Raw genomic sequence first — 16,522 nt, 5'->3', positions numbered from 1 at the left:
ATTTGTAATTTTTTAAAATTTGATTTGAAAACTTGTAAAACATATTAAACCAAATAAAGATTCACATGATTAAAAAACAAAAATGAAGTCTATATTATAACAAGTAAATAAAAAATTACAATATCCAAACGAAGTCGATACTAGAAGTTCATAAACATTCATATCACAAATACATAAAAGAAATAAAATTAAAACAACATCTAGAACACGTCTCGAACACAACATCTTCAATAATTGTCCCAGCTCATTTTCGAACAGCATTCTACAATAAAACAAAAACATTCAAATGTTATATCGATAAACATCCACAACACATTCAAACTTCAATACGGGTGGTAATGAAACTTTACCCACCCCCCACGACAAACATGTAACCTCCCAAACATCAAAAATACACAAAACGCCTCAATAATGACCAACACACATAAAACTCAAATTTGTCCCCAAAATGGTTTAACCCAATCTCAACCCCCCGTCCCCTCCCCCACCATAACACATTAAACTTCGTAAATATAAATTCAAATTTGTCCCAAAAATGGTTTAACTCAATCTCAACCCACCCCTCCCCCCTCTCACAACACATTAAACTTCGTAAACATTCATAAATACACAAGATAGCCAACAAAAAACACATCAAAATCCAGTTGATTGGCTACCATAACTGCAGGATAGCCAACCGTTCTTTATCATCAAGTTACTTAAGACATAACTATTTTGCTACCATAACTGCAGGATAGTAACATATCAGACAACTAAATAATGTAGTAATCATACCTAATTTAATGGGTCTCCTTTATATGATCGTATCATGTCTTCAATTATTTTTTTCATTTCTTCCATTTGTCTTGCATGATCCTCTTGCATTTTTTTTTCTAAACGTCTTCAAGTTCCTTAATCCTCGACTGAGACTGTTGGAAATTGGCTCTCAATTCCTCCATTCCTGCCTCCGTTCCTTGAGTAGATGACGAGCTTGATGAGATGCTACTCCTTCTTGACTTAGGCTTAGGGCCCCAACCTAGGCCTTTTGAATATATGGGTCGTCTACTCAAAATCGTCTCACAGATTTCATCCCTTGTTAGTGGTTGAGAACCTTCTAGAGTGGGGCTGGATTGTAATTCCAACATTTGATGCTAGACATAATAATTAAATGGGTAAAAACGAGCGACTAAAGTTAAAAATGAAAAAAAAAATACGATAGTAAAGTAAAAAATGTTACATGTGCATTTTTAGCTGCCTCGTTCACAAACTTGCCACCTTTAGAGTGTGTTTCCCTAAATAGGTCAACACGTCCTATTTCTCAACCCTCTTTTGCTTACAACTCTGCCTGAATTTGCAGGAATGACTTTGATCCACCTACGTGGTCGAACAATAATTTCTCTCCATTCTTCCTGTTCGTCACAGACATTTCCTACATTTGAAAAAAAAAATATGTCGATAGTGTGATGTATTAGTAAATGCAGTAATTGATACACGCCATAAATATTCTACCTCAAACGCTTCACTCTCGAAGCGGTCACACAAAAAGTACCAATCTTTTGGCCTATTTTTAAGCCAACTAGGCAAATTAGCACGTGCTTGCTGAGGATTTCCACATTTTCTGTAATGTCTGTGCAAATCTGTTCTAAATTCTTTGAAGGAGTTTTGCATTTGATGTTCTATAAAACGGTTAAGTCATTGACCAGATAGATCAAGTTTGAAATGAGCCTACAAAAGAGGGAGGGAAGAATTAGCATAGATGATGTTCATGATTGTAAAAGAATAAACTTATAATTACTTATCAATAATTGACTCTTAGCCAATTCTATGAACTCGTTTGGAATCTCAGCCAAAGTACGACAACGTACTGGAAATGCAGATCTCACAGCGACGCCGATCGCATTTCTAAATCATACCGAATGTTGAGATATCGGTTTCGTCTCCCCCTCATTTATCATGATTGTAATTCTCCCATGTTTTTTGACGTATTTTTCTAGCTCGATGTTCCGCGAATGCTCTCGTTTCTTCCGAGTGGACGCTGAGCTACTATCTGAAGAATAAAAAATTTAAAACAGTTTATGATGTATTTCAGTTAATAGAATATATTTCAAAATATACTAACCTGAAGTATCACCCATAGAAGATACCTTATTGCCTAGATATATCTCCTGGATTCTTCATCAGCCTCCTGTTGCCTATTAGGGGTTGACATCGTATCTATACAAACACAAAAAAGACAAAACAATATTAAATTAACAATAAATACGTGTAAGCTAGAGAAAAAGAGAATTGAGTAGATACATCATTACTCATCATCGTAATCTAATTCAAATTATTCATCAACACTTGAACTGTTATTGAGAGATAATTATTCTTTATCATCATCGTTTATGAAGTCATGATCGCCATGTACAATAATTGGTCTTTCCACAACTATAGGATCAATGTCAACTCTGCATAAAGTAACCTCCTCAATGGTTTCATCCACTCGGACGCCACCAACAATTTCTAGTAAATATAGTTGTGTGTTTTCAACATCATCCACTTCTGGTACATCCCATATTCGTTTATTTTGGACTACTTGAACAACTTTCCAATTGCTATCATATTTGATGTCATCAATGTAAAAGACTTGTTGTGCTTGGATAACAAAGATGAAAGGCTTATCGACATACCAAAAGTGTGATGTATTGATCGATTTGTATCCTAAATCCACACGTGTCCTATTACTTTTGTTGTTATCTGTGTCAAACCATCTACACTTCAACAAGAAAACGCGTCTTCTGTTCACATATTGGAAATCTAATACTTCGTCTACAACATCGTAGAAATTGTTATCCACACTTGCGTTCTTACTGATCTTCCAAGCCACTAGGACTCCACTTTGGTTTCATATGGTAGATGAACTGCAAAGTGTACCATTATATTGAAAAGGGCAAGTGGGAATATTCTCTCCAATTTACAAAGTATGACTATGATGTCTGCTTGTAGTCTGTTCAAACCACTTACACATATTGTCTTTGCACATAAGTCGTAAAAGAATGTACACAACTCAACAATAGCAGTGGATACGTTCTTCGGTAGGTATGCTCGAATACCAATAGGGAGTAGTCTGTGAAGCAACACATGACAGTCGTGTGTTTTTAGCCCCGATATTTTTCCATCTTTGTCATTCACACATCGTGATATGTTAGATACGAATCCATCAGGGAATTTCACTGATTTCAAATACTTACAAAACGAAATCCGTTCACCATTTGTTAATGTGTATGCTGCCGTGGTTTTACAAATCTGTTATCGACCTGTATCAAGTGTAGGTCCTTTCTTATCTTCAAATCTTGTAAGTCTAATCAAGCGTTCGTTGTATCATTTGTCTTTCCTTCAATATTTAACAATGTACCCACCAAATTGTCACATATATTTTTTTCAATATGCATTACATCCAATTTATGTCGTAAAAATAGTCTAGACCAATATGGAAGTTGGAAAAAAAATACTTTTTTTAGTCCAGTTTAGAATTCTCTTTCTTTTTTTATTTTGCTTCGATAGATGTTTGCTAAGCACAGAAAAGTTTAGCATATTTCTTTGTTGTAATATCTCTTCTCCATTCATTACGACTGGTGGAGGTCTACGTTCAACTTTTCCAGATAACGTCGATGTCCCATAAATGATAATTTTCTCTCTTATCCCGAAGGACGAGTTATCTTCCTTGCATATTAGACATACTTGATAACCTTTTGTACTCCACCCAGATAAGTCACCATACGTAGGGAAGTCATTAATCGTCCATAATAAAGTAGCATATAGTTAAAAAAAAACTCACCAGCAACATAATCATAAGTTCGCACACCAATTGTCCACAACTCTTTTAATTCCTCAATCAACGGTTGCAAGTAAACTTTCCTTTCTAGGAGATTTTGGACCAGGTATGAGCAAAGACATGAAGAAGTTTGTTTCCTTCATGCATTTCCAATGGGGCAAATTATAAGGAATTATCACCACAAGCCACATACTATAAGAAGTACTCATATTTCCAAACGGATTGAAGCCATTTGAAGCTAATCCCAAACGAACATTTCGAGGATCTAAAGCAAAATGAGGGAATTCACGATCAAAATGTTTCCACCCCTCTACATCAACTGGATGTCGCAATACATCCTCCGTTTCAACTTACTTATCTTTATGTCATCTTAAGTCATAGTACCACTGATCCCTCTAATGAACATAAGTCATAGTCCTACTATGACTGAGTCTTCTCTTCCAAAAAGAAGCTATGATCACTATGTTCAAGCCCCGGAATCAGCTCTTAAAGGAGTAATCTCTCTACTTATCCCTACTTCAGAAAAGAAGTGAATTCCATCTTGTGTAACTGAGTTCCCAGCTCTCAGATTAGACAAGTCCCCAAAAAGGTAGGCATGTTGAGTTGGCAATCTGGCCACTCTCACCCATACCTGTCTCTTATACACATCTAGATGTGTATAAGAGACAGATATATATATATATATATATATATTAAATTATATGTTATATCAAATATAACATATAACCTATAGTTTTAATATTGTATCACATACAGTATAATCCAATTCACATAATAATATTTCAATCATATTCAAATATTTATTTCCTCTCACTAAAGCTATAATGTATCAAATACATTATAATAAGTATATCACAAATAATTGAAATAACTTAATTATATCATATATAATTAAATCCCTTTATTATTTTGGACAATTCAAATTAATCCAAAAACTGATTCTCATTTAATTTTATTGAGCTAGCAAAGGGATCTCATGGATCTGTAGCTTGAAACTCCAACCGTACATGAATAATTAATCAAATTCTTTAATTAAATTATTCACCATCCGTTAACTGTAGGGCACTCTACTAAAGACCGATAACTGCACTATTCACACTACAGATATATTTTTGTGTTCATTGGATATAACTAATCAATAGTATTTACCCAAAATTGAGCATCTACAAATCATTCCAAATAGTTGGATTTCGACATCGACAACGGCAAAAACTGAGATGCGCGATGGAAAAGGTGATCGGCGGCGACAGAAACGCGCAATCGGTGGTGCGACCTCATGGACGATGATTCGACTAGGACGAAGCACGGTCGGAGACGAGTTTCAACGGTGCAAGCAGTCAGCCAAGATCACGGCTAAAGACCTGGTGGGCTGCGATTGGAACCCAACGCGAACTGGAGATCCGGCGGGCGAGCAGCGTTGGGTCACGTCTTACAATTGACAAAGACCAACGCGATGGTGTCACTCGAACGAGTCAGACACGACGGTGAAGGGGGCGGCACGCGGATGAGTTCTGATCAGCAGGCAACGAATGACGCTTGGTTGCTGTGGCGGCAAAACGGAAGAAGCTGAAAAAAAGAGGGGGTTGTGCGTGAGGAAGAAGAAGGGGGGGGGGGGGGGGTGTTAACGCATGCTTCCCTAGGGTTCTTTAATCAACCAATAATATATATATATATATTCTATTCTTTTTCCTTTCCTTAATAAATATATCATATCAAACTCAAATCTTTTACCTCTTCTCCAATTAATTAAATAAACCTTAAAATAAATTCACCAACTTTACATCACTTTGTTCCAAAAAATCCTAAATCTCAAAATTACATTCAAACTTTCTAAATTAACGTAAATCCAAATTTACAAATCTTTTTAGATACTTGATTTAATAAATTTCAAATAAACCAATTACCTTCTTCTAATTCTTTAATTAAATTTTGGATCCCAACTCCAAAATTAACGAGGGTAAAATTTTAAAACCACAGTTTCCCCTTTTTTCTTTTAAATTTTAGTTCCTTAAAAAACTCCAAATTCTACAAATATCAAAATTTATTATCCAAATAATTCAATTATCCCTTCCAATTAATTTAAATCTCTATTAAAAAAAAAATCTGCCTTAACCAATAAAACTTCTTCAACTATAACAATTTGATTCTAAATTAAAACTCAATAATTTGCGTTAATTAACTTAAAACTTCCTACAACTCAGGATATTACATGTAGTTAATTAAGTTTGGGCTTCCCCAATTAATTAGTCATACAATAGAAACCTAGGGCTTAATGCAAGTGTAAATCGATTTTATATGACTGCTTAAGATTCAGTATGATTGATTGCATTTAGATTAATTAGAGCTTTGTTTGAAGTTTTAATTATTAATCAGGTTGCTTGCATAGTTTGGTCTTAGCTAGTTATCCGTTGTTGTAGAGACTAGTTAGGTCGAGTCAAGCATATTGTTTTGCAAAGCATGATTGAATATGAGTTTAATCAATATAGTTCAATGATAGGAAATTGTATAGGAACCCAATTTACTCCCAAGATTGAAATTTCTAATCCTTAATTATATTTACCCACTTTATTTTACTTTACGCAATTTTAAATTCATTTCTTATCCACATAAATCCCCCACATGTATCGCTATAACTATAAAATCGACTTAACAAAACAAATATCGCGCCACTATGTGGATCGATCCGAACTTACCACTATTGCTACGTCTTTGTAGTAATAGGTATAGGATCAGTTTAATAAAATTTCTTTGATTAGTGGTCTTCTGGGAATGACACAGAAAGCCCACTATCAGTTGCTAGCGCATGTGCCCTCCACTTGCTACCTTATGCATGCGCCTAATGCCTCATGCCCATCAACGCACATTTGTCACATGCCAACACACGTTAGTGCGCGCATCTACACCTGTCTATCGCCTACCTGTCGTGCCAACATGCCTAACCCTTCATTTACTGCCCATTGAGTGCCAAACACCTAGTTTGGCATCAATTTGAGTTAGTGAATAAAGTTTAAGGCCAATAAGGTATTTTAAGAATATTTTAGCCCTAAATAGAATAATTTTTAGATTCTAAGCTAAATTTGGAATGATTCAGGACATAAGGGAAGTAAGAGGAATTAAGGACTAGAGAGGAGACTGAAGAAGCTTGGAGGTAGAAGAAATCCTTGTGGGGGCACTATGAGTGGTATATTTTCAAATGTTTTGGTTAATATACTATTATATGGTATTATAGTATGGATGGTTTCAAAACCTAGCATGGTCTATTCTATAAGGCTTTATGCTAGTTTGAACTCTAGATTTAGATAAAAATATTTTATCCATGAAAGCATGTTTTTTGTCGGATTTTATTTACTATTTCAACATGTTTTTTTTTTTTGTGGAAAATGATTGGTTGATTTGGAATCGTTGGATTTGCTTGGATTTGAAACTCGTATTTATGGTGGTTTTGATGGAAATGGATTTCAAACCACTGGATTGCCAAAATGTACTTTGTACCTTGGATGGATTAAGGATTCCCTATACTCGAGGATAGAAGGTATATGAGAAATCTAGGATTTTCGATATTCAAGGATGGAAGACGGTATCTAGAAAATCCAGAAGGTCTTTGGGATCCATCTTGACACACACATAGGCTTTGGGTCTTGTGCAAGGGTGCTTAGCCCTTTGGGGGCATGATTGTGTGCATGTAGGTCAAGATATTGACGTTGGTGTAATGGGTTTATTCTACATTAGCTAAGTTTTTTTATGTTTGGTGTATTAAGCTTGCTCTACCTCAACTAAGGTTTTTGGTATAGAGTTTGGTATGGGTTTTGGAACTTGGAAGTGGTTTATGTGGATTTTTTCTTGGACATGTTTAGAAAATTTATGATCATGTCATTTACTGAATTGATATGTTTTATCTGTCGATGCTCATATTTTGGAGTTTATTTAGATATCTTAATACTCTGATGCCGACTTACATTTAAAATAGTTTTATAAATGTTTTCTGCAGGTAGTAGGAAGAGTTTCGGATGCCACACAAAGTCAAGATTTATCACACTACAGGACTGATTCTGGGCTAAGGTTATTTAATGGATTTTAAGGATTGGGTTGCATGTATTTGATTCAAAGTTCGAAAGTATAAGTTGTATGAACTATTAAGTTTTGGTTGCAATAAAATAATTAATTTTGAGTTAAGTTGTTTACTTGGTTTTAGAAGTTGTTGGATAAAACAGGTCAATACAGACTATAAGTGTCACAAAAGGGTGGTATTTGCTATCTTCACGTCTTCTTCTAGGTGAAAGAGATAAATGAGGGGTATGACAATTATACATTGGATGTATTGTTTCTAGTTGAGGTGTAATAAGTTTGATAGTATATTTAGTTCATATATATCATTTTCCAATAAGAGGGGCAGAGGAAATAATGAAGACAAATCAAATGTTCTGTGACCTAAGCAAAAGGTAAATTTTTTATTATTCTAAAAGAACTCATAGGGTAATCTATACAAAAATTTCCTAAATATTTGGGGATTTTTATACGGATGGCCTCATTTGGGAGGCCTAAATGAAAAATGGCTCCTGTAGGGAAAGTAATAGAAAATGGTCTTTTGCTTACGTCATAAGCATGTGATTTTACCGATTCACCCCTAAGATACACTCCTCATGCTTGTCAATACGAATTTACTCGATCCTCGATGGCTCGTCACACATTCCTCAATGCATGGTCACTCGATATCCAGGTTCATGGTCACTCGATATCCAGGTTCATGGTCACTCAATATGGTTATAATCGACACGTGTATACTCAATCATATCAACGTCATACTCGATGCTCGATTACTTTATACTCGATTATTTTGAATTCATAACCCGTTTGAAGGTCACTTGATACCCAGCTTCATGGTCACTCGATAAGGCTGCAATCGATACGTGTATACTCGATCATATCAACGTCATACTTGATGCTCGATTATTTTGTACTCGATTATTTTGAATTTAAAACTCGTTTGAAGGTCACTCGATACCTAACTTCATGGTCATTCGATACGGCTGCAATCGACACGTATATATTCGATCATATCAACGTTATACTCAAGGCTCAATTACTTTATACTCGATTATTTTGAATTCAAAACTCGTTTGAAGGTCACTCGATACGGCTGCAACCGACACGTGTATATACTCGATCATATCAACGTTATACTCGATGTTCGATTACTTTATACTCAATTATTTTGAATTCAAAACCCATTTGAAGGTGTTTTTTTTCCTCGAATATTTATTGTTTTTTAAATTTGCTTAAACAAGGACGATTTTAAGACAAAAATATATGTAATTCGTTATTAATATAATAATATAACATTTAAAGAAGAGCATAGAATTAAAAGTTATGAAGATCAGTATTGTATACTCGATCCTCGATTACGATTATTTTGCCCTAGCCGTGACTATTTTTCCTTTCCCTCTCATTTCTCTCGCACGTCTCCTTCTCTGAGCATTGGCCTGGGCGGAGTTTGTAGCTAGCTATGGTGGAAGTCGAAGATGAGCTACTTCAAACTCTTCCTCTCTCAATCACGGCGGAACCTTAACCTCATTCACGGTGCTGCAACATTGATCGTGCTCCATCTCCATCCCGTCCGGTACAATTTCACCTCTCCTCAACTTTCAGATACTGATTAAACTCATTAACGGGGAATTCTTTCAATCAAAATGGTTTCCAAGACTGTAGCCTCCGCCATTTTCCCCTCTCTTTCGCCAGCTCCTTCGAAAGGCAAGCTCTCATCTCTGTTTACGCACCCACAAAGGGTTGCATCTTCAAATCCCCAAAATCCATTTCCTATTCCTGCCAAATCCCCGCCTGTCCTCTCTAAACTGTTCAAATCGACTGTATCACCGGAAATTTCGCCGGAAAAGTCAACTTCAGAGATCTCGTTTCAAGAACGGCTTCGGACGTTCCTTCACAATTGCAAGACAGGTAATTTTACCGCATCAGAAGGACTACAATTCTTTGACCTAATGATGAGTGCAAATCCTACCCCTGCCATGGCTTCATTCAATCTTTTACTTGGTGGACTTGCTAAGATTAAGCACTACTCTGAGGTTTTTCAGGTGTATTACAGAATGAGCTTAGCCGGACTTTTGCCTAATTACATCACGTTTAATATCTTGCTTAATTGCCTTTGCAATGTGAATCGGGTTAGTGAAGGTCTAGCAGCCATGGCAGGGATTATAAGGAGAGGTTATACTCCCAATATAGTGACATATACGTCTTTGATTAAGGGCTTGTGTATGGAGCATAGGATTAGTGAAGCTACACGGTTGTTTATGAGAATGCAAAAGTTGGGTTGTAGGCCAAATGTGATAACTTATGGGACTTTAATCAAGGGTCTTTGTCAAACAGGTAATACTAACATTGCTCTTAAGTTGCATGAAGAAATGCTCAACGGGACTGGTCATTATGGCATTAATTGCAAGCCTAATGTTATTTGTTATAGTACCATTATTGATGGGCTCTGTAAAGATGGACAGGAAGACAAGGCGAGGAAACTTTTTGAGGAAATGAAAGCTCAGAGAATGCTTCCAGATGTGGTTTCTTACAGCTCTTTGATTCATGGATTTTGCCATAGTGGAAGGTGGGAGGAGGCTAAATGTCTGCTCAATGAGATGGTGGATCAAGGTATTCAACCAAATGCAGTTACATTTAATGTGTTGATGGGTATGCTTTGCAAGGTAGGGCAGGTTATCGAGGCTAAGAAGTTGCTAGAGGTGATGATTCAAAGAGGTAATATTCCTGATTTGTTTACGTATAATACATTGATGGATGGGTTCTGTTTGGTTGGTGATCTACATAGTGCTAGAGAACTATTTGATAGTATACCAAGTAAGGGGTGTGAACCTAATGTGATTAGTTACAATGTGCTAATCAATGGGTATTGCAAAAATTGGAAGGTGGAAGAAGCAATGAAGATTTACAATGAAATGCTTCAAATGGGCATTAAGCCATCTGTGATAACATATAATGCCTTGCTAATGGGTCTTTTTCAGGCAAGGAAGGTTAATGATGCAAAGAAAATATTTGGGGTCATTCAAGCTCGTGGTCTAGTGCCGAGTTCATGTACGTTTAGTATCTTTTTAGATGGGTTGTGTAAGAATGATTGTTTGTTAGAAGCAATGGAATTCTATAATGAGCTGTCGTACAACTTGAAATTAAACATCGATATCTTTAATTGTCTTATCAATGGCCTATGTAAAGCAAGAAAACTTGAAACTGCTTGGGAGCTTTTCGACAAATTTTCCCATGAAGGGCTTCTACCAAATGTTGTGACTTATTCCATTTTGATCCATGGGTGTTGTAAAGAAGGACAACTAGAAAAGGCAAATGATTTATTTCGAAAGATGGAAGAAAATGGTTGTACTCCTAATGTAATTACCTACAATACACTTCTATGTGGTTTCTACGGAAGTAATAAACGAGAGGAAGTGATTGAGCTTCTTCATAGGATGGTTCAAAAAAATGTGTTGCCAGATGCTTCCACCTGCACCATAGTAGTAAACATGCTTTCTGAAGATGAAAAGTTTCGGGGATATCTGAACTTGCTTCCAACATTTCCTATTCAAGAGTGTCGAGGTCAATGGCAATTCAAAGATCTATATACTAATAAGGGACTATGCCTTGAAAATTGACTTTGAAGCTCATGATGAAAATTTTGAGTTCTCATGATGAAATTTGCTTTGACTACTGCCTCACTTTTATATGGTTGTCAGCAAGATTCATTATTCTTTTAGATGAGATAGTAGACTGAAGGCATGGTGACCTTGAGGTTTTTGATCATCACATAATGAAGATGTCCAATATCTCATAAGTTTGTTAGACTGCTAAATTTGTAAGGTCAAGTGGTAATGTTGATGTCAGGCTCATTGCACGTGGAGAAGGTGGAGGACTTCTAATAGTTTTTCTCTTATAAATGAACTTTGGGCGAGGTAGCAAGTTGGTGACACTGTTAAAGTAAGATTAGCCATGGCTCTCAATATGATACATATCAGGGTTCAAGCTACTTCTCGAGGATACCTCGATGGTGCTCAAATTAGTAGCAACTGCTTTGGAGCTTGCTCGAAGAAGAAGCAGGCTGCTCTACAACTTTAGTTCTCAAAGGGAACTTGGAGTTAGGGGCACCCAGTTAAAAAAGGTTTCAATTATTCAACAATCACACAAGAAAAGGATACAAGGCAAAGCTTCAAAACACTGAGACTGAGCCAGCTCGTTACCTCGGTGATAAGGGTGACGAGTTCTCATTAATCTTGCTGATGCTTGTGATATAAGCAAATTAATGTGATGTCACTGGTGGTTGCAGACATGTTGCCGGGCTTATAGCAGGGGCAGGAGAAGATGTCTAAAAGTGATCCATCATCCTCTATATTTATGGAAGACGATGAGGTAAGGCATTATATAGGGGAAATTAAGAATACCATGTGAGGAGGAAATTGGGGTGATGGTGCAGTATGGTTAGCGTTCAGGTCGCATAGTTTTATAATTAAGAATTCCATGTGAGGAGGGGAATTAAATTGCATCTATTATTTTCATGTTTGTGTTTAGTTTTAGGTTGTCTTGACTGAAGTGTTCGATTCTCGGGCTAGCTTGTGAATCTGTTGTCTAACTCGTTCATCTGGCTATATTAGGCGGAAGGGAATTTAAAGATAAAGAAAGCATTTTGTCTTGGTTCATGGAGTTCACTGTGGAATGAAATGCAGATCATGGTGGAAATAAGTAAGTTTCCTAGGAGATTTAGGGTCCATTGATAACATTTGATAACTTTTCCATTTCTCGTTTCTTTGGAAATAATTAATTTTCCTAGGAGATTTAGTTGCTCACTTTAATAGTTATAATAGAATCAATTGTAATTAACGTGATTGAAATCTTTATTTTTGGGGCAATAATTAAGTCATGATGAAGTTATATTTGAAATTCGATGGGTTCTACTTTAGTTAATCTGTGTATTTCAATTCAATGTATATCTATATCATCAAGTTAGTATATATATATTCAAAGTCATGTCATCAATTTGTTATATAGTTGAGAGCAAATAACAATGATAGTATTGAATGATTAAAAACATGTTTCAAAATAATTTTGATCATGACACGTTTATAACCATTTTAAAGTCACCTCCAAATATATCCTTAAAGTGAGCTTGAGATAACTTTTAAAATAGCTTGAAAATAGTTTCAAAAAGTACTTTAAAAATTTTTATTTTGTTAGAGTGGATATTCAAAAGTACTATTTTAAACTATTTATTGAACTAGCCTACTAAAAAATAACCAAAAATTCACTTTTAACTTTAAGTACTTCTAAGATTGAGGGTATAAAAGGTGCTTCATTGAGGATAGGGATGACAAAATTCCTCACGGGGTTGGATTCCCGCGGGTCTCCGACCTGATCAGGGCAGGGAATCCTCAATTTGATTGGATATGGGGTCAAACCAGAGATTCAAATCAGGTCCCTGATCAAGGATGGGGAGGAGATCCCCGCCCATCCCTGACCCAAACCCGATTCTCATTTTTTTTAATTATTAATATATATATATAATAATAATAATTAAAATTAGAAAAAAAATTGGAATGGTAGTTATAAAAACTACTTTTAATTATGATTTTTTTCTAATTTTAATTGTTATAATTATATATATATTTATAATTATTAAAACAGTAATGAAGCTACTGTTAGTTTTTTTTTTTTTTTTTTTTTTTTTTTAATTTTCATTGAATAATAAATTTTATAATAAAAAAGCATTAAAATATTTTTTAATTATTAATTTAAACAAATATATGTAACAATAATACTAATTTATTACATAAAATTTACCATTTCAATATAAATACTAATTTTAGTTAATTTTAAATCATAAAAATAAGAAAATAAAAAGCGGAGATTTTTTTCCGTGGGAATCCGAATCCTCAACCCGACCCCCCAAAACGGGGAATGGGGTGGGAACGCGGATGTGGAGTGCGTCCCTGTCCCATTTTGATCCTGTTGCCATCCCTAATTGAGGAGTACTATATTATTAAAACATGTTTGAAACTACATTTAACCAATGTGAAAGTTTACTGGCTATTCCATATCTTAATTTAATTTAAAGCACTTTACAATACTGCCAGAAAGCACTCCAAAGTGCTCTTCAAATTTTAAAGAACATTTTATCAAATTCACACATTCCTTGGTGTGATATATATATACTCAAAGTCAAATCATCAAACGGTCTACGGAAAATAATATTGAATGAAATAATATTGAATGATTAAAGACATGGAGGTGGTAGTTATTGTTTGAATTTTGAAGACATTTTAGAAATAGAAGTAGGCAATGGAGGTGATTGTTGATTTGAATATGAAGTTTTTCTTTTCCTATTTTATTTGTTGATTTCTAATTTTTCTTTTGGTTGATTTGGGTTAGTGATTTGGACGTTGGAGAATCTCTGCAAATATTGTGAAGCCTAATCTCTAAAATATAGTGACAAATACGATGTACTTGTTATTCTTTTAGACAGTGATGCAACAAATACTTGTGTGTATTTGTGTTCTGAACATATAAACTAATAAGGGACTATGACTTGAAAATTTTTAATCAATACAATCCTTAAAGCTATTACATTTTTGGGAATTTGAACCTCTGTTGGTTGCAATAGTGTGTGTGCCGAAAGTTCTAGTTGAGCAATTTTTAGTTCTCATGACGAAATTTGCTTTGATTTCTGCCTCATGCATATGTAACTAACCCCAATCAACAATTATAGGCTATTAGCAAGGTTCATTATTCTTTTAGTCTCTCATTCATGAGATAATGGTACGAAGGCATAGCAACCTTGAGGTTTTATCATAACAAATTTCACGAGTCAAATCTCATTCATGTTTATTCTTTATTGTGTTAGAAATATAGTTGCGAAGACTTGTTGATAGAACTGTCTTATTGTGGGATTCAAATGTTTTGAGAATACCTTATGAAGATGTCAAACATCTCATAAGTTTGTTAGACTGTTAAATTTATAAGGTTAAGAGGTGATGAGAGAGTAGGTCTAGTATTTTTTTATTTTTTTTTTCTCAAATAAATGTTTTAACTTGAGCTGTAGTATCAAGTTGGTGAAGCTGTGGAATTAAGACTAATTGTGGCTCTCGGTATGATATTGATAGAACCCAGATATATTGAAATATAAAAAAAAATATCGAAAATGCAAGATAAACCAAGTGTTCGAGGTACTTGGACCCTCCCAATCTTGAGATAACCCTCAAGCGCTAATTCATATGCCAAATATTGCTTGCCTCCTCCATTCCCCTCTCCCTCTATTTATAACCAACAATTATAACTAACTCCCTATCTAATTCCTATTATGCCCCTTAATACCCTAATAATCTCCTAATACCGATTATATCAGATACGTATTAGGGTTCAAGCTATTGTTCAAGAGCACCTCGATGGAGTTCTTGTGGCTCTCGGTATGGTACTTATTAGGGTTCAAGCTACTGTTCAAGAGCGCCTTGATGGAGTTCAAATTAGAAGCAATTACTTTGGTGCTTGGTCAAAGAAGCAGACTACTCTACAACTTTCGTTCTCAAAGAGGTTTACCCTAGAGCTAAGGGCACCAATTTAAAAGATAAGTTTCAGTGATTCAACAGTCACACAAGAAAAGGATACAAGCCTAAGGTGCAAAACACCAAGACTGAGCAGCTTGTTCTGCTAGGCAACAGGGGTCACAGGAGACCTATTTCCATATTCCTTTGGCAAATTTGACATGATAAAGATTTGTGTACATATTGCTCATTGGGTAAATTTTGTGGCCATGGTTTGGTGCGTTTCATTGAGATGGTTTGTAAATATTTTGGTTTAGCATTTGTAATACTACTTCACTTGAACATGGATCTTTTGTTGAGATCCCTTTGAATTATGGAAGAGTATGCGAGATAGGAGTTCGAACCTCTGAACTTTTGATCAAAAGTACATAATTATTTATGTTTATTGAGTTATGCTCATGTTAGCTTGTCTCTTCTTTTGCAACTGTCCTCATCTCCTCCATTGTTTTCTTGTTTTCTTGGTATGGAACCAACTTTAATTAATGTGATTGAAATCTTTATTTCTGGAGCAATAATTAGATTGTATTTAGGCCATGTTTACCAATCCGTAATAAAAATTGGTGAAATCAAAATTGGATTTCGTTGATAAATCAATTGTAATAGGTCAGAATACAAACATAATTGGATTGCTTTGGATCACATTTACTTAGATTTATGAATTTGTCACATTTATTGTTACCATTACCATTATTGTTTGACCCTAAGCGGTAACGATAACAGTAATAGTAAATATAATAAATTTCATATCGTAACAATACACTAACGATAACGATAATAATAACGTAATTTTCAATCGCAAACGGATTGATCACCCTTGTATTTTTATTATAGATTGGGTAGTGGATCCCACATAGTAGTACAAGTACGGAATGCGAAGTAAACAACGACAAAAGCAATTCATTGGGGTCAACTTTTCATAATACTATTCATTTATTACTTTTTCCCTAGTGCAAACATGGTTTTAAGTCATATACGTACTATTTTAGCTAGGCTATGTAGTTTCAATTCAATACATACTGGCTCATCCTCAGAATCTGAAAAGAAAAGAGAGAGAACTTCTTGTTTCAAGTTATATATATATTCAAAATCATGACATCATGGTAATATTGAATGATTACATTCATGTTTCGAA

General features: G+C 35.0%; 1 protein-coding gene across 3 annotated transcripts; it reads left to right on the top strand.

Moving 5' to 3' along the window:
• The first annotated feature begins 9,170 nt into the window (after window positions 1-9,170).
• On the top strand, window positions 9,171-15,797 carry LOC120066980 (pentatricopeptide repeat-containing protein At3g22470, mitochondrial-like). 3 transcript variants are annotated; one of them, XM_039018319.1, is made up of 3 exons: window positions 9,171-12,208; window positions 12,451-12,538; window positions 15,195-15,797. In XM_039018319.1, exon 1 carries the CDS (start codon window positions 9,484-9,486, stop codon window positions 11,455-11,457), a length of 1,974 nt encoding a protein of 657 aa, XP_038874247.1. In that variant the 5' UTR covers window positions 9,171-9,483; the 3' UTR covers window positions 11,458-12,208; window positions 12,451-12,538; window positions 15,195-15,797. The 3 variants fall into 3 exon arrangements, with proteins under 3 accessions (XP_038874247.1, XP_038874246.1, XP_038874245.1); XM_039018318.1 differs by lacking the exon at window positions 15,195-15,797 and adding an exon at window positions 14,222-14,425; XM_039018317.1 differs by lacking the exon at window positions 15,195-15,797 and adding an exon at window positions 14,222-14,425 and having other exon boundaries at window positions 9,171-12,538.
• Window positions 15,798-16,522: the final 725 nt, after the last annotated feature.

This window comes from Benincasa hispida, chromosome 12, assembly GCF_009727055.1.
Source record: "Benincasa hispida cultivar B227 chromosome 12, ASM972705v1, whole genome shotgun sequence".
NCBI lineage: Eukaryota > Viridiplantae > Streptophyta > Magnoliopsida > Cucurbitales > Cucurbitaceae > Benincasa > Benincasa hispida.
This window is presented reverse-complemented; position numbering and strand designations above follow the sequence as displayed.

What these genes read in the sequence shown, in the direction of transcription:
- LOC120066980 (XM_039018319.1), top strand. Translation starts at nt 9,484, where the DNA reads ATGGTTTCCAAGACTGTAGCCTCCGCCATTTTCCCCTCTCTTTCGCCA.